At 43.7% G+C, this 22,886-nt stretch overlaps 1 protein-coding gene across 1 annotated transcript in view; it reads left to right on the top strand.

Annotated features, from left to right (window-relative positions):
* KIF5C (kinesin family member 5C) overlaps positions 1-22,886 on the top strand; it is an 870,858-nt gene that overhangs the window by 494,901 nt on the left and 353,071 nt on the right. The window contains exons 9-10 of the mRNA XM_069616501.1: positions 17,654-17,758; positions 18,083-18,231. Of these exons, the coding sequence (XP_069472602.1) occupies positions 17,654-17,758; positions 18,083-18,231 (254 nt within the window). The remainder of the gene's footprint in view (positions 1-17,653; positions 17,759-18,082; positions 18,232-22,886) is intronic.

Raw genomic sequence — 22,886 nt, 5'->3', positions numbered from 1 at the left:
GCTCATCCAAAGTGAACTGCACCAGATAACCTACAAAATGAACTCCTAAGCCTATGAAAGTTGTTTTAAGTGTATGCTGCATGCTGTTCAAAGGTTTTTTAATGTTCCCTATTTAATTATCCAAATGCATTGGCTTAGATTAGTTTGATTTTGACGGAGCCCTTCTTAGTCTGTCCATTCGTTTTATTATTATTATTGTATTTATTGAGCGTGGCCCTAGCTTCGAGAACCAACAGAGTGCTTTCCTTAGGTATACAACAATACAGATACACAACAGAGTGCTTTACAGAGGTATACAACAATACAGATACACAACAGAGTGCTTTACAGAGGTATACAACAGTACAGATGCATAACAGATGCTTTTCAGAGGTAACAGAACAGGTAACAGCAGGTCGTCGGATACAGAGGGGTACAGCTGTACAGGGTGGCAAGGAGGAGAGTGGTGGACAGCGTCTAGCAAAGTCAGCTGGTGAGGGGTGACACGATGGCCTAGGTGTTGAGGAGGAGCAACTCCTTGAAGAGGTGGGTCCTGAGTTCTTTTCTGAATTGTAGGAGCATGAGGGCAACTCAAATGCTGACAGGGAGGAGGTTCCATAGGTCTGGTACTTTTGCAGCAGCAGATTTCATGTCTGCACATTTCCTGGCTTCTGGTGGTGCACTGCCTGTCGGAGATGCTGAGTTTCTCCACGAGGTGGGCGTCTTGAGGGCGACTGCCTTATAGATGATGCAGCAAGCATGGAAGGTGATTTGTGTATGCAGTGGGAGCCAATGAAGGTTGATGAGGTCTGGGGTGATGTGGTTGTATCTGCGTAGACCCTTGAAGAGGCATGCAGCTGCATGTTGGACACTTTTCAGGGGCACACGGGAGGACGACTCTAGGCCTTCAAGGAAGGCATTGCCCCCATCCAGATGGGATAGGACCAGTGCTAAAGCTATCTGGAGGGAGGAAGCGCTTGACCTTCCGCAGGAGGGAGAGCTGATACCAAGCTGTCAGTTTTCTTAGGAATGTGTGTCTTGAAGGAGAGGTGTTTGCTGATGTGTAACCTGAGGGACTTGGTGCAGCAGGCGAGCTTGGATGTGAAGCCCTCATGGTTCATGGTTGATGGCCAGGTATGTATGTCTAGGTGTTTGGTGGTGTTGAGGAGTAGGAATTCAGTCTTGGAGGGTTTGAGCTTCAAGTATGCATTGGACATCCAAGACTGGATCAGTGAGAGGTAGGTTCTGAGCATGTGGATGTCCTTGATGGAGTTGATCTTGAGCTGTGTTTCAATGGCGTATTGGTGGATGTGGATGTTGTGAGTTGCTAACAGGGCTCCTAGCGGCTCCATGTATGGATTGAAGATCACTGGGGAGAGGGTGCAACCATTCAGGTCGCCATAGGTGATGGGTAGAATTGGCGATCTAGAGGAGTCCATCTGAACAAACCGCTGGTGGTTGGCGAGGTAGGACTTGAACTAGTGTAGGACAAGGTCGCTAATCACCATGTGCCTATTTACGGTTCCATAAACGCCTGGTGGTCTTTTGTGTCAAAAGCAGCCAATAGGTCGAGTAGAACCAGAAGGCGGGGGTGGCCGTCGTCAAGGATGTCAGGGGTGTCGTCGACCACCTTTATGGTTGCTTTCTTCATGCTGCATCTGGGTCTGAACCCAGATTGGTAGGTTTGTAGGGGATTGTTGGTGTTAATGTGTTGCTGCAGTTGCGTAACTGTTTTCTCAGTGATCTTGCATACGAAGGAAAGATGGGTGATGGGGGCGATGGTTACCTAGGTTGTCTGGATCCAGAGTGGGTTTCTTTAATAGAGGAAGGATTTGCCCTGTCTTTAGGGTCAATAGGAAGGTGCCTTGAGTTGGGGAGCTGTTCATGATCTCCACATAGGGAAGGAGAGCTTCTGCTGGGAGGGTCTTGACGATGGATTCTGGGAGGATGTTGTCTGGATACGATGCGGCTTTGAGGGGGAGCAGGGTTTCTACCAGGTACTTGAATGTTGTCTATTGTGTGGAGATGTCACGAGGAGTGACATGAGGTGGGTCTGTGGATGCAGAGCTGGTGTCTATGTTCTGGCGAATCTTGCTGATTTTGTCGATGAAGGTGTTGATGGCGGAGGATTTTTTTAGTGGAGTGTGGTATGGCAAGGTTGGGTAGCGGGTTGAGCAAGGTTGGGTAGCGGGTTGACATAGTACTTGACCGCTTTGAAGATGGCTCTGGTTTTGTTGTCCGTTTCTGCTATTGTGTTTTGATAGTGTGAGGTCTTGGCTGTGTTGATTATTGATTGGCTGGCTGCCCAGTACCAGGTCAGATGCGGTACTGGTGTGGCACTAGGTTTTCTCTTGATTCCAAATTACTCTTTTGATGAGGATGAGTTCTTGCATGTTCCAGGGTGCTGACTGTTTTGGTTTGCAGGTGTGTTGTTTCAGAGACACATGTCGGTCAATGGAGGCTGAGAGGGTGGCGTTGAGTGCTTCCAGTAGAGATTTACAATTCAGTTAGGGGTTCAGTCCATGTGAGGTGGAGGTTGGCAAGGTCTTCCATGAGGGCTTCCACCAGGAAGTTCTTTAAGGACCTGAAAGTTTGTGTGATGGGTTTCTGCTGGAAGTGCTTGAGTGGAGTGGTGTGCAGTATGTCAAAAACGCATGGCCAGGTGGTCAGACTGGTCAAGCAGGAGAGGAGAGATGTAGTGGAGGGAAGGCAGTGCAGTGATGATTAGGTCAAGGATGTTGCCTTTCTCGTGCCTTGTCTTTTGTGTGCTGTGCGAGGCTCAGGGTTCTGAGAAGGCCGAGGAGAGCTTCCTTCATTGGTTTGGAGGTTGAAGTCGCTTAGGAAGATGTTGCTGGCTTGTGTCAATGACATGGTGGTGACCAGGTCGGTGACAACTCAGATGAAAGCAGTGTTGGGTTTGGATGGTCTGTAGATGAGATGGAAGGTGACTGTGTCCACCGGGGAGAGTGGTAAATGGCTGGAAAGGACCTGGAAGGGGCCAATGTTGTTGACATCAAGTCTGGTCCACCTGTCTTGTTCGGCTAGTCTCTGTGTTGGATGCTGTAGCTGTTGGGAACAAAAACGTATAGGATGTGGGTGGAGGTGGCATTCGGTCAGGTGGAGGTGATGAAGATGGCTTCAAGGTCGTATGCAGGGATGAAGTCGGCGATGTCTGCTGCATGGGTGATAGCTGAGCGGGCGTTGGCGAGCATCCGCTACCATGTTGTGCACAGTGAGGGGGTGCTGATGGGCTTGAGGCTGATGTGGGTGAGGTTACACAATGCAGAGTCCATGCCTTATAGGCGCGGCGATGCCATTGACGTTGGCATTGCCTGGTGATGGCCCGTGGGGATGGAGGGAGAAAGTACATGTTGGTGCGTGCTTACCTGTTGTCTGAGCAGGAATTTTGATCCTCAGTCCTCCCGGTCCAAACAAAAATTGCCCTTTTCTTCGGCAGGTTCAAACCGGAATTGCCCTTTTTTTAATCTGCCTTTCACTTTGAACGACTGGGCGAGAGACACCCTTAATCTAAAAGCAGAAAGGAAGAGGCAGGTTTAAGAATGTGGGTGGGGCTTAGGCCACAGGACGTAGATCTACTTGCACCTGTTCACCAAATGCCATTCATTCCTTTGCTGATAATTACATTGTTTGACCTGTCATGTGACCTACTGATTTCCAGTGATAATGGATTTAAGAATAAAAATGGAGGACAACTACACTCATGGTTCAACTCTGCAAAGACGGAGAGGGGTTGGAAAAAATAGCACTTTGTCCACTGCTCTATCACCAGGGAAGCTAATCAATGCCAATGTCAACAGGAGAGTTACCACTACCATAATCAATATTTCTAAAGTTTTGCCACAGAATGAGGCCTTGCATCCTGAAAGCACCACACCCCAAATCTGAGGTCTAGTGCATGTTTCATCTAGGATCAGCAACAACTAGCAATGGCTACAGAAAGATTAGAGGCTATGTGATGATCATCATCTGTAAGGTAGGCATGGCATCAAGAATAGACGGACACAAGTGATCACAGTTCAAGGGTGTTTATTAAACAGTATAAGTAGGGTGGAAAAACAACTAATCTAAATCTAAGATAGGAGCAAGCTACGACCATCAAATCAAAATAAGGCAGTCCTAGTGGCGTCTTGTCAAATAAAAGGGCCTATACTAAGAAATACCCATTGCCAATCCTTACGCTAAATACAAAAGAGTGTGGGATAGGGCTCCCAAGAAATAAAGAAGTGTTCACAAATAATAAGTCAGGATGCGGTAGTCGTGGTCTCCCTTCCCCACAATTTGAGCACGGGACAAGGCGGCACTCTGGAGCACAGCACACACTCAAGCTTTCCTCAGCACGAGATGACCGTTTCCGTTCTCAACTATTGGGACCATCTGTGGCCAAGTCTCTTGCTCCTGTAAAGTCTCTTGCCTTCAAGGACCTGATGTATTCAAAATAACGACAAAAGTTCCTTTCTGCTTGTACGTTGGGTGATGCCTTTTCACCCCTGGATCCCACTCTTCCGGGTACATATCTTGCTCAAATGTTGACCTCCCACGGTCGGGTTCACTACGGCTTTCAACACAATCCCCTCTGTGGCATTTACAAATCTTAATGTCTTTTTAAATAGTTAAATGTGGACAAGCCTCTGTCGGGTTCACACTTGTCAATCACACAGTTCCTTCTATTTTCTTACGATGTGGGATTCACTTCCCTTAGCTTCACGATCATCTGCCGGTCAAAGACTTTCGACTGTACAGAGGATTTTACTAGACCCTTGTATGACCACTTTGACTCTCTTCTTGCCTTTCGCAGGGCCTTCTGGTACTAGTATTTTCAACAATCGGCCAGAGTTTCCCGAGTGAGCACCCACGTGGTGCCTGGCTCGTTCTGCAGCTGGCTTTCCCCTTTCACATTTACAGTTATTTGTGCTTTTTGCCATCAGCCGTTTGCTACTTTTGTTCAACACAGTTCGGTTTCTTTATCGGTTCTCCCCTCAGCTCACCGGCTGTGATGAACCGTTTGGCTTTCTTCATATCGCGAGTCAAGGTCGGTACCACAGTAGCAGACGTCTCCCTCCGCCCTGCTCATCAGTGTAGGCACACTCAGTGTACCATTGACATCTGATGCAACACACTTGGGCTATTGTTTGCGGTCTTACGATTCCTTCCCCGGAGGATTCACGGGCCTTGGTTGGAAAGGGCAATGTCGCTTCTCTCCTTATCACCCTCTCGGTTAGCACCGTCTTTCTCCTCCTCTTGAACTGCTGTGCCTGTATAGCTGTGTCATTGTGCTGTCTGCCTTGCTCGTATGGTGCTCTTGTGCTCCACCTTTTATCCCTGCGGAGAAGGAAAAGGGCCATCAGGTCTGTGTGATTCTGGTCAATTGCCTGACTCTGCCTGGTGTTGTGACATGTCAAACAAATGGCTGTGGTGTTTATCCGTCTTCTTTCGTGGTGTGCGAAAGTGTTCATGTCCGAAAAGGGGGTGGGGTAGAGTGTTTTATATATCCTATGGGGTAGGATGGGGAAAATGTGTTATAAGAAGAGGGATATCACATCTCACCCATCTATGTCCCACTTGGACTCCCCATCCAGTAAATCCTCCCTCACTGGTCCACCCCCAGGAATTGGATCCAATAGCGATGGCCGTGTCCTGGCCACCTGGATGACAGATCTCCGGGAACTAGTCATGGAGACACCTTCAGGTTTCTCACACATCCTCCTCAATACCAACACCACTGGCATTAAAATCAAAGCCTGCTGATGGCAGGAAACACCAACAATAGTGTAACTCACCACTGCAGTCCTGACTTCACACTATGCTCCACAATCCGATATCATTGACGTGCCCTTGGTCAGTGGTGACTATAATGTCCAACATTACACAGCATAGAATTGGGTGGCACCAGCCTATTCGAGAGAGAGGGTGTTGGATACCTAAATACCAGTTTGACTTTTCTAAAACCAAACAATAATGGTTGGAAGGTTTTAAAATGATCCAGCCCAATGGCATTGCACTGAGTACCCTTTTCTTACCATTGTTTTTAGCCTGGTCTTGCCCCATAAGATCATCAAATAAAATGGCACTATATTTCCTGCCAACAATGGCAGCAATCCAGCACTCACTGCGTGGCCATGTCCCATATGCACACAAGCACAAGCTTTTTTCCTCCCTTGTTTAGCCTCTTTAGGCGAGGTGCCTCTTGGTTCCACATGGTACAGCATGGATTGAACCACATTTTGGAAAGCCCTCTGGTACTTAGGGAAACAAACTGAAATTAGAAAACAGACCGAAGGAAGGCTTTGAATGAATCTGGCGTTGCTCTGTAGAACCTTTCATACAGTAGCCTACCCACACAAACTGATGAAACATGGATTGGAAAGAGACACGATGCCTGCACCTCAGCTTCTGTAATGTTTGAAGTACTGAGGCAGCCGAAAGGGCACCAGCCTGGTTTGATGCACTTCTCACTGTATCCAGTTGCTAAAGTGAAATATTCCACTCCAATAGCAAATTATAACCCATATCTGGAGCTGAGCCAGGTTTGCACTAGGTACAACACTGGTTTCAGACTTTAGAGATAACTGTGCTCCCTCTCGCATACAGGGCCTTCATAAATGCTTATTGTCTGAATTTTATGCCGAATTGACTGCTGCAGTAGAACATATTACAGACTGCTCCTCCACCTCCAACTCCTTCAGGGTCAGTCGCTTCTCCAAGCAACGAGTTGAGGGTAGATCTTTCTTTGGCTGGAGCCTCCCTCTGGAACAGCCTCCCTGCTGCACAAACTTGAGAACAATCTCCGGTTCCGGAAGCGCCTCAAGACCTTCCTCTTTGTATCTGCCTTCCCTCTTCCTCTCCCCTACTGATCTGTCTGCTTAGGCACAGTGCACCTGGTTACCCTCTGATTTCGAGCCCAGGTCCATGCCCACCCAGCCACACACCTGCACTGCTTCCAGGCAACCCTTGCACTTGGGTCTGTATCTGCTACTCTACAGTCCCCTTATTTGCACTTATCAGACACCCACTGTCTGCGCATTAAACCTAGCATTTGCCACCTTGCTGGCTTTACTACCATTTGTTATTTTTGATCCCTTGATGAACACTTTCCCCTTCTCCCCTCCCCGTTGCATTTTTCCCCCTTCCCTCACCCCTGCACGTGTGTGTTCTCAATGTCACTGGGCCTAATAAGATAGTTGTTTTGTCCTACCTTGTTCCTCTCCCTTGCCTCTGAAACACTTGTGTATGAGCGCAATACAAATACAATATCATATCATAAACACTTTCCTCATATTTATAATGCATTTACACATAGAATCCTTTTTTACACTTGGGGCAATTTAACGTGAATCCCTTTTTTAATACATACTGCTTTGAAATGTGCAGATTTGTGCAAAGGGGATGACCATGGACATTGGAATGTTTGCATTTTTTTTTTATAGAATATCCCCGTATGTTTTTACATGTTTGGAAATACTGTAATGCTTGCTCCCCCCCCCCCCCCCCCCCCACACACACATGTTCTAGGGCTATTTGTGCTGTAAATGTTATGAAGTCATATTTTGATTTTTGGCTGTAAGCCGCTAGCTTATGTTACTGAGATTTATATTGGGCACGGCTGCCATGGTGTCCTGGTGCTCTGTCGGATCTGAAAGAGAGTGGGTGGGTGGGTTAGGATTAGTGGGGAGAGGAGGAGAATGCAAGATAGCTTTGCTGCTGTGTTGAAGCGTTCAGACGTATCAGGGCACTGTGTGAGGGTCTGTTTTAGGTGGTTTTATGGAGGGAATAGACCTATGTGTATGTTTATCGTAATGTGTGTAGTCAAAACGGATGTCTTGGACAGCCTCAGTGGGGCTCTATAGGATGGTATAGGAAACAAGACTGAAATTAAACACTACATCGACTAGTACTGTTGCGGTTAAGGAGGACCTATATTTTCAGTATTTGAAATGATAAAATAGAAGTTCTGTTTCCCTTTCAACAATCCATACTGGACTGCTACTAGTTGAGGTACATGCCCGTCTCTTGTGATGTGTCTTCCTAGTCACCCAAAAGGCTTTTTGGGTAAACCGTGTTCAAGTGTTTTGGTGTTTCTGTATCTTTTCTCCAGCACACGTGCCGCTCTCTGTTCATTTACTGCTGCAGGATATCTAAATGCAGTGTGCCTACCCAACGATCTACATCTATCATGTATCTGCATGAATTTCCTCAGGCAACCAACCAACCCACCCGTCCTTTCCCCTGCATTTTGAGGAAGCATTTTACCATGTTTGAAAAGCTACAAAGAAAAGAAAATATAAAAAATATCATTCTCGGGGATGATTGTTGAGCCACGGGCAAGATGTCATTTTCACAGCACCATCATTTGAGGTTAAAGCACCAAAGGTCAAAACACCAGCCTATAGTGGGTAAAGCCCCCATTGCACAATTCAAAAGTCTGGTGAAACATCCCCAGAACTGGGGATGCCTTTTTGTGTATTGCATACTACAGCATATTCAAGTAAACACAAATACAAAGAACGTATTCAAGCTGATTAAATCATCTTCATCAAGTGCATCCTTTAATGTTGTGTTGATTGTGCTTCACAGCTGAGGCAGAGGAAATGGCAATGCATTTCGGACACTCAGGGCAGATTCTACAAACAAATATGCCATAAATCTCAGTCAGGGTTATGCATAGTCTCTGTATCTCAACTGTATTCTCATTAAATAGGTCACAGTCATAAAAGTAATATCTTAAATCTTGACCTGTCCTTCTATTGTCTGAAACACAATTTTGGATGTTCATACCTCTGGTAATGTAAACAAACTGAAAAGATATATGAAAATGATAATTTACATCATTTTGAGATTATTTACAAGATTCTAGAAATCATGCAAGTCTATGCAAAAAGGATTAGCATACTCGCCCTTGGCACTTAAGGGGTTAGAAAATACACCGTAGGTACAATAGTGATAGATCCTCACGTGCGTTTGTCGTAACCGATGATTTGGGAAATGATCCCTTTGAAGACTTGTCATGTAGCACCTTGATGTGTTTGAGGACGATTCCCCTTGAAAATAATTGTGGGAGGAGACTCTTGTGAAGCTCCTGTATTTAACCTTCATATAGTCTGTCTGCACTGCTATTACTTATTCTAATATCAATACAGCTTAGTGTCCAGCCTGAGAGAAGTGTGAGTCACAGTGGCCTTCTCTTACTATTACCTCTGCTTAGGTGCTTTTAAGGTAACAAACATCTTCTGTGCAACAACACTGTAGAAGAAACACATTTCTCAAATCGATGTGTTTCGGTGGATTCTGAGTTGTAAAACCGTGAACAGAAGTATGTCAGTCTGTCAGTGAGTTCGTGGAAAGAAACCTTACCTTAATGGCATTGCCATATATTGCTGCTTAAGTGCCACGTCTCACAAGATTGCGATCGCGGCGTCTGGTCACCGTGTTTATAAATAACGTGTGTTTGTTTACAGCTGCTCTCAAGCCCAAGATAGTTATTATGCAAAAGATTACCATATTCCTTGAGAAAAAGCATTTTCTGGACCATCAAAGCATGCTAAATTCTTGGAATATTGCTCTTAAATAAAACATTGCCTAATAAATGAAGGTCTAAGTACGCTGATGAACAATGCATGTGACGTCATTTCCGGTTCTTGCAGCCGAAAATATGAGCAGTATTAATATACTCTGCGTTAATTATGTGTAGCTCTTATTTATATTACTTTATAATCTACATGTTACATCACTTCAGTTACAATTCATCATTATATATGCACATACTAGATATCTACATTTCCCACATTCTTCCCCAAAAGTAAAGATGCTAGTTCTGTCTTAATCTCCTCTATCACTCTAGATATAGAGTTCAGTTGCGTGGACAGTTCCTGTACTGTAAGGAGAATTCGGTGTAAGGAACTCCTGTTAAGGATATTCTGCCCCCTCGCCAGTTTTCAAAGGTGGGCTTCACCTGGAAAGGGAGGGGGCACGCTGCACTTTTGGAGAGGGGGCCCCTGCATAATTCATATGGAGTTGCACCAAAGTCTCTTCCGCTGCATGACCAGTGGGGATATCTGTGCCCTATCAGTGTTGTGTCCCACAGCACTTCACAAACTAGACTATATGCACCTCGAAGGGGGTGGAAGAAGCTCAAGCCCGACGCCCTGTTTGCAGGTGCCCCATCATATATTGTTGCAGACCTACCACTCTCCTCTGCTCCCACACATGTTAAGTGCTGACAGCTCCCCGGAACCTGCAGCATACCTTCAAGCTGTGGACTCTGAATACATACTTCGGGAGACCAAAGCAGACGCAGGAAGAACTCAATGAGGTACTGTTTGTTACGGATATATTTCCAAAGTCTGGTCACAACATAATCATCTACCGAGTTTGGGAACCTGTACTAATTTGGATTTTTGTACTTTATTAACATTTATAAACCACTTTCACCAGAGTACTGTACAGTAGATGTCAAATTGTACAATAACAATGTAAACTGATGAGTGATGCCAAAAAGTGTGACGTGAATTTAGGAGTCCGAATGAGCTGAAAGGAAATGGGACTTAAGACGAGAGTGGGAAGTATGAAGCAAAGGAGAGGAACAAATAGAGGAAGTGAGTAAGAAAAGAGAACGATCCGAAACGAGATTGAGCACATGGAGGTTTGAGGACCGAGAGAGGGTGCAATGAACGGGAATGGAGAGGACACACTGGGATGCATAGAGAGATACAAGAAGAAAAATGGAACAGGACAAGATCCTGGATACATTTGTAGATGATGCATAGGAAGTGCAATGATAGGCAAGGGTCGGAGAGAAGGGAAGATGTGATAGAGGAATTGGGAGGGAGAAAAGATCATGAATAGCAGAATTAAACACTGAATGAAGAGGGGTAAGGTGAGATGCATTTCCGACTTAGAAGATCTAATCTCCACACAGGAGCGGGACCTAGCCCCCTTTTATAAAAAAAAAAAAAACATGCAGTCCTTGATGGACTGCCCGGATGATTTAGAGTCCCAGGAGCAAAGACATGGTACATGAACTCTAGGAGCAATGAGGGATTGGAATCTGGCAATGCGAAGCAAATGGTTCTTCGTTTATTGCAAGATTCTCTTCAGCTGCACCTTGAAAAACACATGGAAATTGACAGAGGCCACTGATCCTGAGACGGAGACACAGTGACTGCAAACCTCTGTGCCTGATTGTGGTGCACTTTCTCAGAGTTTCAGTGAAGGAGAGGGTGCTCTAGCGAACGCATGTAAAATGAGGCATCAAATGACAGGGATATGATCAATGATTATACCAAGATATCGTCCGCAGCAGCCTTGATAAGAGAATAAAATGTACAGAGGGCAAATGGAAATTGCAAGAGGAATATTGTTTCTTGTCTGGCTTTGCGCTAGGCTCACTTATCTGCTCCCGCTTTCAAGATAAGCAACATGACATTGTTGATCCAAGGGAGGTTTAGATGGTGCAACATAACGTGGGAAACGAGCTGGTCGAGGTCCCCACGAGATGCTGCTTCCAAGTCTAAAATCCATCAAGTGACGATACACTTGGATTTCACTTCCTTTTCCTGACCTTTTGTGCAGATCATTTCACATAGTGACTAGGGTTTTTAACATTTCCTGACACTTTTGATTGGGATCTGTCATTGATTTTCGGACCCGTTTCGTTAACACTGGCTTGACTGGTATTTGGATAGAGTGGTTGGTCCTCCATGTCGAATGGAAGACTGGTTGGTATGGGCCAGGCAATTCTGAGCATCATTTTGAATTATGGCAAGGGCTCACTTGAAGATCAGATTATTCGCGTCCTTAATGTTCCCATTACCAAACACAAGGTCTAAAGTGGTATCCTATCTTAAAGTGAAAGCAGATGTTGAGTTGATGCATACAAATGTCAGATGCTGTAAACCTTGAGTTGGGGAAGAGCTGCAAGGGGAACCTTTGCTATAGTTCTACTTTCGGGAAAAAGGAGAGGGGTGTTGGTTGCTATAAAGGACTTGTTCATATACATTCGCCACATGACAAAAGAGCAGATGGACGACGGTTTCTGGCCAAATCACCTCAATACATCACTTTTTTAAAATTTGATTTTTTTATATTTTATTGTGCATATGGTTATACAACCTTTACATGTACAAGAAATGACATCGTAAAACTCCTTTATACATGTATAAGGGTCACACCAGTCAAAGCATTTCTTTTGTGACATTGAAAATAAATTTTTGAGGGGATTTAGGTTATCCTATTACAGGGATTGAAATAAGGATTTGACTAGCTGCAGCTAAAAGCAGCTCCTGGGTGTTTGACATCACTCAGTAAGCAGGAGCCATCTCAAGGGAACCAGGCCCTTACTAGATTGTTCCATAAATGTAACTCCCATATAAGATGAATGCTATAACTGTCAATTATATATGACTAGTTATGCTTTAAATGTCTTCTAGATCTACCCTAATGCTAATTTATACATATCCCCAAACACACGCATTCATATTACCAGTTGGCCTTGCAAGCCAAATGTTGCTCCTGGAAGCTATTGGTGTCAAGCATTGCATACTGGCTGATCATTGAATTTCTAACCTTTTTGTAAATCGGTTTTTAGCATTACTTGAACTTCAGGTATTAGGGTCTCCCTTGACTATAGAAATATTTGCAACCAAATGTATACAAATCTAATTATTGGAATTTGCAATCTGTATATTTTACTCAACTATTTTATTCATGTTTTATCTGGCATTTGCTAGATGTGTATTTGTATGTGGTTTAATGGTATTTATTTTTACCGAAATAAATCTAAATTGATTGATAGAGGTGTCAAACAAACCAGGCTCTCCTGGATTAAAATTAGGAGCTAAATGGCTCTCAGCTCATGGCAATTTCGAATCCTGCTTCTGCACTCACAGCTTATTTAAAAAGCCCAGAGTAGCTAGGTGTTTGGATACATGCCAATTGTAGAAACCAGCTGCCCATGACTGTACTTATTTCTCAGATAGACACAAAACATTCCCCAAGATGGATCTTATTCTAAAGAGTCCTTAATTCTCTAATTGCATTTTGGATGCTCAAATTCCCTTCAGTGGGATCTGAGACCATGTTCTGGTTGTGATTTGCTATGATGTCCAACTCTTACCTGCAGCCCTGAAGGAATGGAAATACAATGCATCGTTACCTAGCGATCCAACAGAGCTGTCTGCTTTGCAAAATGACCTGATAGAGATTTGAAAGAGCATGAGGAAACTATATGGGATGTGGTTTGGGAAGTGTCAAAAGCAGTGGTTAAGGGGCAGGCTATTCATGAGGGATCCTACTACAAAAAGAGGTGGATGCCAAACTGAGCCTGTACCGGCTAATTAAGGAAAATTACCATCTGTTTACTGAATCCCCATTGCAATCCCTCCTTAATTACATGAATTAAACCAAGTAAAAATAAAAGAAAAATGTACTCCAAAAGCCATTTTTGCTTATAAGAAGGTAGGCTGCCTGTTCTACGATCAAGGAAATAACACTGCCCAATTAATTGAACGGAAACTGGCTAAACACATTCCATTGATATGTACCCCTCGAGGGCAGGTCACAATTGATCAGGAAATTGTTAATGATACATTTACCCAATATTGTAGATCCTTATATGCACCTGAGCGACAATGCGACAGGCCAGTTATGTACAATTCTTCTATGATTGAAAGTTAACCAACCTGTCTCCTGAGGCAGGGTGGCATCCATCCCATCTTTTTGTGGTGGTGCCTGAGCCTTTTTGCTTGCAAGATCACATGCATCATGAGTTTGGGGGTGTCCCCTTGAGGTTGACTGAAATAAACTAATATTATATGCAGTTTATATATCCTTTTCGGTTGCATTATCTGAAGTGCAACCTTCCCAAGTGTCCAATCTTAGCAGAACAATATGGAGCCCTGTTATGGTATAGAGAACAGAGTTAATGAATAAATCTAATATGGTTACTGCACAGATTTGATCAAATATGAGACTCGCTTGTCAAGATTCTCTAGAATATTTAGGGATTGGTTTATATAAGAACGTCAGAATGTTAGCATCGAAGAACATTGACAGAATTGATAGCAGGCTTGTCTGCATTTTGAGAATTGTTGAAGACTAACACATTCCTACATGGTTAGGATCTCTCGGTTCAAAATGGTTAAGAGCGTACAAATTGACTATTTTTTTCAACGCATTCGTTTAGCTATTGATCATGTATATTTTAAACCAATGCAAAAGTGGACTTTCGATTTACTCTGAGTAGGCGGTAAACTCCGGATTAAGAAAAAGGCCCTTTATAAAGATGAATCCAAGGGCGTCATTGAACTCCTTACCTTGGGACATACACGTAGACCGCCCGGTGGGCACTATTTGCCAGATTGCATATTGGGGAAAGCAGTAACACCAATGGCATTAGATTCAAAAAGCATATTTTACAGCCCTTTCATACAATCCAGTTGTTTTGTCAAACTCTTCCACCCCCTCATAGTAACCTTACTTAAAGTGATGGAGTCTTGGAGACATATTCATAATCGATTGGGATTGGACCCAAACTTTAGGTGCAATAAAACACTGTTGTATAATGCACATTTCAGGATAGATGGTAAAGCCATATATTGGAATTCTTGGAATGACCGTCTTTCGTCTTATAACCCATTGCTTTCAGGATGGTCAGTTTGTATCATTTGACAGTCTGAAAATAAAATATGGGATTGCAAATAAAGATTTTTGGAAAAGCCTGCATTGTATACATTGTATTGATGCTATGTGAATTGAGTTGAATAATGCAGATTACATGGACTGCATAGTGCACACAAAGTCTTAAGGCGATGGTTCCTGGGCATATACTTTTATTCAGCCTGCGGAGTGTATGAGATATGCAAGTGCGACGTTGATTTGATCTTCTATCTCACATTCAGCATATTGGTATCCCACTAGACTCTGGCGGCCTTGCAGTGCCTCATCTGGACTTTGTTGCGGAATGTGTGGAGAAAAGGGTTCTTTAATACATATAGTGTGATCCCACAGGTCACAGGAATTGAGATGTCCCTTCCTTTCCTTTCAGAATTGGTAATATTTGGTCTGGACTGTGTAGACCCCAGACTGAATACATGGAGAGCAGTTGCACTTTCTGGCTAGGAGGATCATATTGTACCACTGAAAATAATATTCTAGAGACCCGTTCAAATAATTTCTTTATATAATTTTCTCAAGTGTACCACATGGAGTATTGATACACAGACTCTGTCAAGATAAAGCTGTAGGAAATTGGGCAAAGTTCTTTGAAGTGTACGGTTTCTCTAATGGTGACTGTGTTTCTAATTGCAGGTTATGTAGACGGAGACTTGATCTATTTCTGTAAAGGGAAGTTCATAGTTGGGGATGGGGGATTTATGGAAAATTGATGTTCTATAGGCTTTAGATTTTGTTTGTTGTTTGTTTATTGATTTAATATATATCTTAGAAAACGCAATCTACTTATCCATTGATGGACAGCGCAATCCTAAAGACGCAATTTATGTATTAGAAATGATAGACATAGAAATATCATGGCCTCTCCCTTAATGTATGAAAAGGTTCAATATAACACTAGTGTGTGCTTTCATTTTGCTGGTTATGCCACTTGTTTTGTGTAGCCCTACTTCCATCACATTCCTACTTTACATCGCTCAGTTGGATCTTCAAATTAATTTCTGTACATTGTTATGTTTAAAAGTTCTTATACCATGCACTGTTGCCACCTGTGCGGTCCTTTGGTGCTCTGGTAGATCTGTAATGCAAGGAGGTGGTGGGTAGGTTAGTAGGACTGAGCGGGAAAAAGAGCAAGAGAGCTGTGATATGCTGTTGGCAGCTTCCATTCGGATACACCGGTCACTGAGCGTAGGTGTGTTTTTCGGTGGGTGGCCGTCATGTGTTATTGGGTGAGATTATGTGAGGTTTGTTTCATTGTTGTGGTGTTGTGAAGTACGTGCGGTTTGTGGTGCTGTAGAGATATTGTTGTATTTAGTTCAGAGTTTGAAACGTGTATACAGAAGGGTGAGTTTTTAGTAAGGTTGGTTAGTGGCAGTACATTTCCTTCCCCTGCTGTTCTGACTAATTGCAATCCATATTGCTTCCCCTTTCCTTCATTCTGGAGTGTAGCAATTACCACCTCTCAAGTTCCTCAGGAGTTATGTGTTCTCTGTGCCCCAAGTTGGCTGATTGCAAGATATGGCTCATTAACACAAATGGGCTAAACACGAGATATGGCTGACTAGCACAAATGGGCCAAGTGCGCGATAAGGCAGCTAACACAAATGGGATAAGTGTAAAATAAGGCTGGCTGACACATATGGGCTAAGTGTGATCTAAGTCTGATTAACACAAATGGGCTAAGTGCGAGATGAGGCTGCTAACACAAATGGGCTAAGGGTGAGATATGGCTAATTAACACAAATGGGCTAAATGCGAGATAACGGTGACTAACACAAATGGTCTAAGTGCAAGATAAGGCTGGCTAACACAAATGGGCTATGTGTGAGATACGACTGATTAACGCAAAGGCCTGAATGTGAGATATGGCTAATGAAGATGGGCTTAATGCAGGGTATGGCTGACTAACACAAATGGGCTAAATGCAAGATAATGCTGGCAAACACAAATGGGCTAAGTGCAAAATAAGGCTGATTTACACAAATGGTCTAAGTGCGAGATGAGGCTGGCTGACACAAATGGGCTAAGTGTGCGATAAGACTGGCTGACACAAATTGACTAAGTGCAAAATAAGGCTGATTTACACAAATGGTCTAAGTGCGAGATGAGGCTGGCTGACACAAATGGGCTAAGTGTGCGATAAGGCTGGCTGACACAAATGGGCTAAGTGTGAGATATGGCTGACACACAAATGGGTTAACTGCGAGATAAGGCTGGCTAACACAAATGGGCTAAGTGAGATATGGCTGACTAACAAAAATGGGCTAAATGCGAGATATGGCTCACTAACACAAATGGGCCAAGTGTGAGAGAAAGCTGACTAGCAGACATGGAATACTTGTAAGATGAGTCTGACAAACAGAAATGGGCTAAATGCGAGATAAGGCTGACTGACAAAGGCTCTATCTTATAGTAGGTAATACGAGTGGTGGGGCTTTACTGGAGTACATTAATGGCTGTATTCCTTGCCCAGAACACACTTGCCTTATCAGTCACTGCTGGTTGACAACAGCAGGCTTCTCAGGTGAACACGGGCGCACACAGACTGGAGCTGCTTCTTCAGGAGCTGCCCTTTGCCTTGTGGCCCTTAGCCCCAGGAAAAGTCTGCCCTGATAGGTTAGCTTAAATGCGATCGAAGCCAAATAGGCGGTCTGGGGCAGTGAGTGAGGCAGGTGGGCGAGCCAGAAACAGGGGAGCAAGGGTTGATGCTGCAGCAGCGAGTCTGGACAAGTTAAATAAAGCAAAAATTGAGCAAAGCTAACGCTCAATCAAATTAAATAAAGAAATAAAGAAATAAGCTATCGCTCGATCACTGCATTTTCCCAAAGGGACACACTCACCTATGCAGGCTTTGGAGAACATTGTTTCGAAAACGAAGGCGTGTTTGCATCCTGCTTGAAACTGATTGTTAATAAATTAATACATGTTTGTTTGCAAAAGCATCTGCTGACACCTCTCTCTCTGTTTTCGTTAATGTGATGCACGATAGGTCAGCAAAACTGGAGCGGAAGGAGCAGTGCTTGATGAGGCAAAGAACATCAATAAATCTTTGTCTGCTCTGGGCAATGTGATTTCTGCACTGGCGGAGGGAACCGTGAGTAGCCTTGTTATATCATGCATTTTACATTATGTGGCTGCCGCCTCCTGCTCTAACGCAGATAATCAATTAAATTTCAGTTACATCCCTTCAATCCTTTCCTATGTAAATGAGGACAAAGGTCCTAAGGGCTGTAAATGGGTTACATCAAAAATCGTACACTTTAAAATTCAAACTGCAATATATAAGTTCAAAATTACAAGACGCTGAGCAGATACAAATAAATAACTGAACCTGTCTCCAGCATCTTGGCACTTCTTGCCACGTGTATTTATCATTGCTAATCCCTAATGCCTTCTATACCTTATTACATTTCTTCAGAAAACCCATGTGCCATACCGAGACAGTAAGATGACCCGAATCCTTCAGGACTCCCTTGGCGGGAATTGCAGGACCACCATTATCATATGCTGCTCACCGTCAGTCTTCAATGAGTGTGAAACCAAGTCCACGTTGATGTTTGGACAGAGGTAAGTGATGTCCACTTGGATTGTTACAGTGCCATATAACCCATTACCCAAAGTCAAGTAACCTTGAACCAGTGTGTGAAAAGTGACCGTCTATTGGTAAAATATACTCTCCACTGTAACGTCCTTCGCGTCTACAGGATCCAGTCGCTGACTGATAGATATTTATTTGGCAATGAGGTAGCCTAGTCACTATGACAGAACATATATATGCAACGACTTTACGCACCATTATAAGGGAATTTTGCTTTTTTTGTTAAACATGTAGCATATATATGTCCCTATCCATAAACATGTTTGTATTCAAAATATGTTCTGTATATGATCTAAACAAGCTCTCCTTTAGTGCACCTTTGAAATTTATTTTTATTACACTTTTTTGATACAACCTGACATGCACTAGGCCCTACCATCATGCGCAAGCACAACCTTTTACGCTCAACCACTGACATCCTACACCAGGTAGATCTACATGGCAGTTATGGCAACATCCACAAGATCCGCTCCTCACTCACCTTCCACACTTCTAAACTCTTAATCACCTCCCTTATTTTCTCCCGCCTCTTCTACTGCTCTTCTCTCCTCTTCGGACTCTAGGTCTCTTATCTGACTCCCCTAAAATCCATCTACCACTCCTCAACCCATACTCTGTCTTCTTGGCCCTTGAGATTTTATCTCCACCTCACACTCTCAACTTGTCTGGCTTCTCTTCCTCTCCCAACTAAAATTTCAATTCCTCTGTCTTGTATTCAAATCTCTCCATGATCTTGCCCCCCCCCCTATCTCTCTTCCCTCCTCTCATTTTACTCTCCCTGCCGCTCTCTCCGCTCAGCTGATCTCTACCTACTCACTGTACCCCCAGCCTCATGTGCCTCCTTACGCTTCCGTTCCTTTCAACTCTTGGCCCCCCTTCACTGGAACTTCCTACCTTTCTTTCTGCTCAACCCCTATCTATTCATCCTTCCACTCCTCCTTGAATGCCCTTCTTCTCCACTCCCCCCTGACTTTCCTTCCCTACCTCCCTCCAACGCCCCTGCCCCCCCTCCCAATCCCTCCCTCCCCCCTCTTCCCACTCCTGCTGATCTCAAATCGGACATTGAAACCTCCCTTACCTACCTCCTCTCCCCTCCCTTCCCCTCCTAAGTAAATTGTTCTACATATTGTATCACTGGTTTGTTTCATGATTGTAAATATGCTTCTTTCATTATTGTACCTTGTTGTTATACTGTAAAGCGCTTTGGATTAAAGCGCTATATAAACCTAATAAACATAAACATAAGTTATAGTGATAAAATGCATAACATAGAAGAATATTCCTAGGTGCTGCCATTGTGCCAAATGCAGTCCCATCTGGTCAAGTACTGGCATGCTAGTGAAGGTAAAGCCTCATTTGCCAGCTACAGTCATCATACAGTCACCATCTTACTTGTGTGGGCCCTAAATGATATCCCTCTATTGGAAGGGCAAGTATGTTGACCCAACGTTTAATAATTTGCCTCTTATTGCATTGAAATAAGCACCATGAAATGTAGTCAATCGTGGCATGTTCCCATCCCAAGGATATGGTGGGTGTGGGCCTTTTGGAGAGTATGGGCATGGGGCTAGCTGCCATTGCATCACATCCCACATCGTATCTCAAGGCCAAGCACTCTAGCACATGCTAGGAATGATGGGAAATAGCATTATTGGGGAGCACTTATGCCTCTTTCTGATGCTGGCCCAGGCTAAGCTTTCCTCTTCCTCACTTGCATTGCACCTGAAACCAGTGCACTCTATCAAATTTAACCCACACTGACCATTTTGTTTTATGATTGTAAATGCCATTGAGAGCTGAGGCACTTTAAAAGCTGCTCTATGTAGGATGCAGAAAGGAGATCTGACCAGAGTTGAGGAAGCCTTGGACTACAATTGTCCACTGACGATCACGTTAGGGCAGGGCAGTTATTCACAAGACAAATCCTGTTGGAAGGGTTCAGAAGAAGGCATACCAACATTTGCTTACCAGTCAACCAGCTGGAGCAGATTCCCATGTATGATCCCTCGAGTGTCCTCGGGTATATGGACAGGTGAGCATGTAGTCAGATGCTGAGTGTCCGGGGCAATGTGGGCCAAGGGTTTGGCGAAAGGGTAGTAGGTCAACAATGGTACAAGGGTGGGGACAGGTGTTCCATGGGTACTGCAGTACATGAGCTAGTCAAAGTGAAAGCCTAATGTTAGATTGACTTATTGATTTAATTATGGCATGGGAGGGTTAAGATGGATGATAACTTTATTTGCTCAACTTGGGAAGGGTCAGCATGCTGGTGGCACTGTTGGGGTCTTTATCAAGCAGTTGGAAGGAATCATTGATCTAGGAGTAGATTGTAAGAGTAATTTAACTTGCTGAGGACCGATGAAATAATCTGTCACTTTAAGTAGTAATAGGCTAAATAAGGAGTTTGATGGGTGTTAGGTTTGTTGCAGTGAGTATTGTAAGGGTGCAGCAAAAGGAGGCTGACACAAATGAACTTGGGTTGTCGACTCAGCCCTTTAAGACCAGGTAGCAATATTTTGAGATGGATGGGGATGCAGAAGATACTGTAACATCAATAATCAAACTAACTCAGGAAGTTGGCAAATCACATCTGTTTTATTTGCAATTGTCTAAAACAGGGAGTTACAACGAACATCGACAATTCTCTTGATCTTCTCACTCAGCAAGTTTAATAAAAAAGCAGGTTCTATAGTAAAAACTCGTCATTACTAACGTCATCCTAGATAGTAAACTACAAAAACCTACTTGGGGAAAGTGATAGTATTAGAGGGAACATCAAGGTATACGTTCCATACTTGTTGGGAAAGTGATTGGTTCTCTAACATCAAGTGGGGCAACTAAGCCCCCCTCTAGTGCAGGTCACTAAGAACGTCATCAAATACACAACGTCATATTGATTACACAAACTATAGGGCTCTTTACTACGTGGCCCTCTATAATTGGTTGGCACCCTTGTGTCCGTCAGTACTTTTTCACATACGCCAGCAGCACGCAGGCTGGCATCCAGGTGCTGGTGGGTTGGTCTTGACCATAGCTTCCCACCAATTCGCCTACTATCCATCATCACTCTGCTGCCTGCCAGTCAATTAGCCCTTTAAAGATTGGCCTTGAATTTGTTCTTCGCGCCTCGGAATAAAAGGGAGTATAGCGTACTCGGTCTCCTGGAGTTGGTGTAGCACATCATGATTATCTATTTTCACTCATCCACGTGACTGAAGACCATGTATTTAGAGTTCTGCTGCATTTAAAATACTCTTATTTAATGAACCTCTGATGTCTTCATTGTATTCGTGCCTGTCTTTTGAACAGGAGTTTGTTCTTTTCACACACTTGTAACCACTGTCTGATCCTGCAGGCCCAGAATGGCCTTGGCTTCTTCGTGCTGGTCTTTGATTCACCTCTGTAATTCAATTGTTTTTCAACTTCGACACACTGGAAAAGCCTTTCTTTCTCTGGGTCCAGCTCTGTTAAAATGCATAGTGGAATCGTCAATAGTTCATTCACTCCTATACATATATATTCGGTGCATGCCGCAATCTATTCACTACATAGCTAGCATTAAGAATACTTTCTCTGCTTGCTTTTCTTGCTTCTGTACACGTGTAAAAGGAATTGACATCTTCATCGTTTCTGTGACATAAACATCTTCATCTCAATCTCGAAATGTTACTTATCTTCAACACTTTCTTAACACGTATAGAATGTTTAGGTTCTCTTGCCTCTTCATCTCTTCTGGGTGCGTCGGCCCTGCTTCATGTGAAGTCGCCAATCTTCCCTTTTGCTCACTTTTCCCTCTTCTGGGATTTCATTCAAATGGCCATCACATTGTTGTGTATGCAGGTATGGTTTTCTCAATGGGAACCTTGTTTCCAGGATTCTCCTCGGTATTGTTATCTTCACTGGTACTGCACGTATTTCACACTCTGATTCCCAACATATAGGGAACATGGGAGTGGTACTTGAGGTGGGGCTCCTTCTCTACACTCCCCCCTCTGGGCGATTCATTGACCACTCTCCCATCAGTCTTTGCATCTATACATCCTTGTCTGAAGAAATGCTTCTTTGGGACCCATATTTTTATCACTTCTTTTAGACATCCAGCTGATTTCACATGCTCATCCATATTCCAAGTCATAAGCATGCACTGTCCACTCGAACTGCAGTAGATCCACTTACGCACATATTTATTGTGATTCTTTGGGTACAGGAACTACATTCCCTCAGGCGCATGGATGCTGGCTTTCACATAGTCTCTGATTTCTTCATCTGTTAGCTCTTTATTTTTCCATCCTGATTTGACATCAATCATGATCTTCATTCCTATTGCTTTTTTTGCAGTCTTCTTACATTGTGAGATAGCCAATCTGATTACACAGATTCCAAGCAAAAGCATCACTATCAGGACTCCAAGGAACTTGAACATATCTGCCATCCATTGTGGAACCCATGAAGAGTGATCCAAACCAACTATAATCAGCAATGTCTTCCACTTCGGCTACCATTTGGACATGTAGCTTCGTCAGCATCTCTATGGCCTCTGTCAAGGTGCCATTTTCGTCATCATGAGATGGTATGAACGTGCAACATGATACTCCAATTTTGGTACAAATACCTCCATCCATGG

This window comes from Ambystoma mexicanum, chromosome 9, assembly GCF_040938575.1.
Source record: "Ambystoma mexicanum isolate Mex_15411 chromosome 9, UKY_AmexF1_1, whole genome shotgun sequence".
In the NCBI taxonomy this organism is placed as follows: Eukaryota; Metazoa; Chordata; class Amphibia; order Caudata; family Ambystomatidae; genus Ambystoma; species Ambystoma mexicanum.
This window is presented reverse-complemented; position numbering and strand designations above follow the sequence as displayed.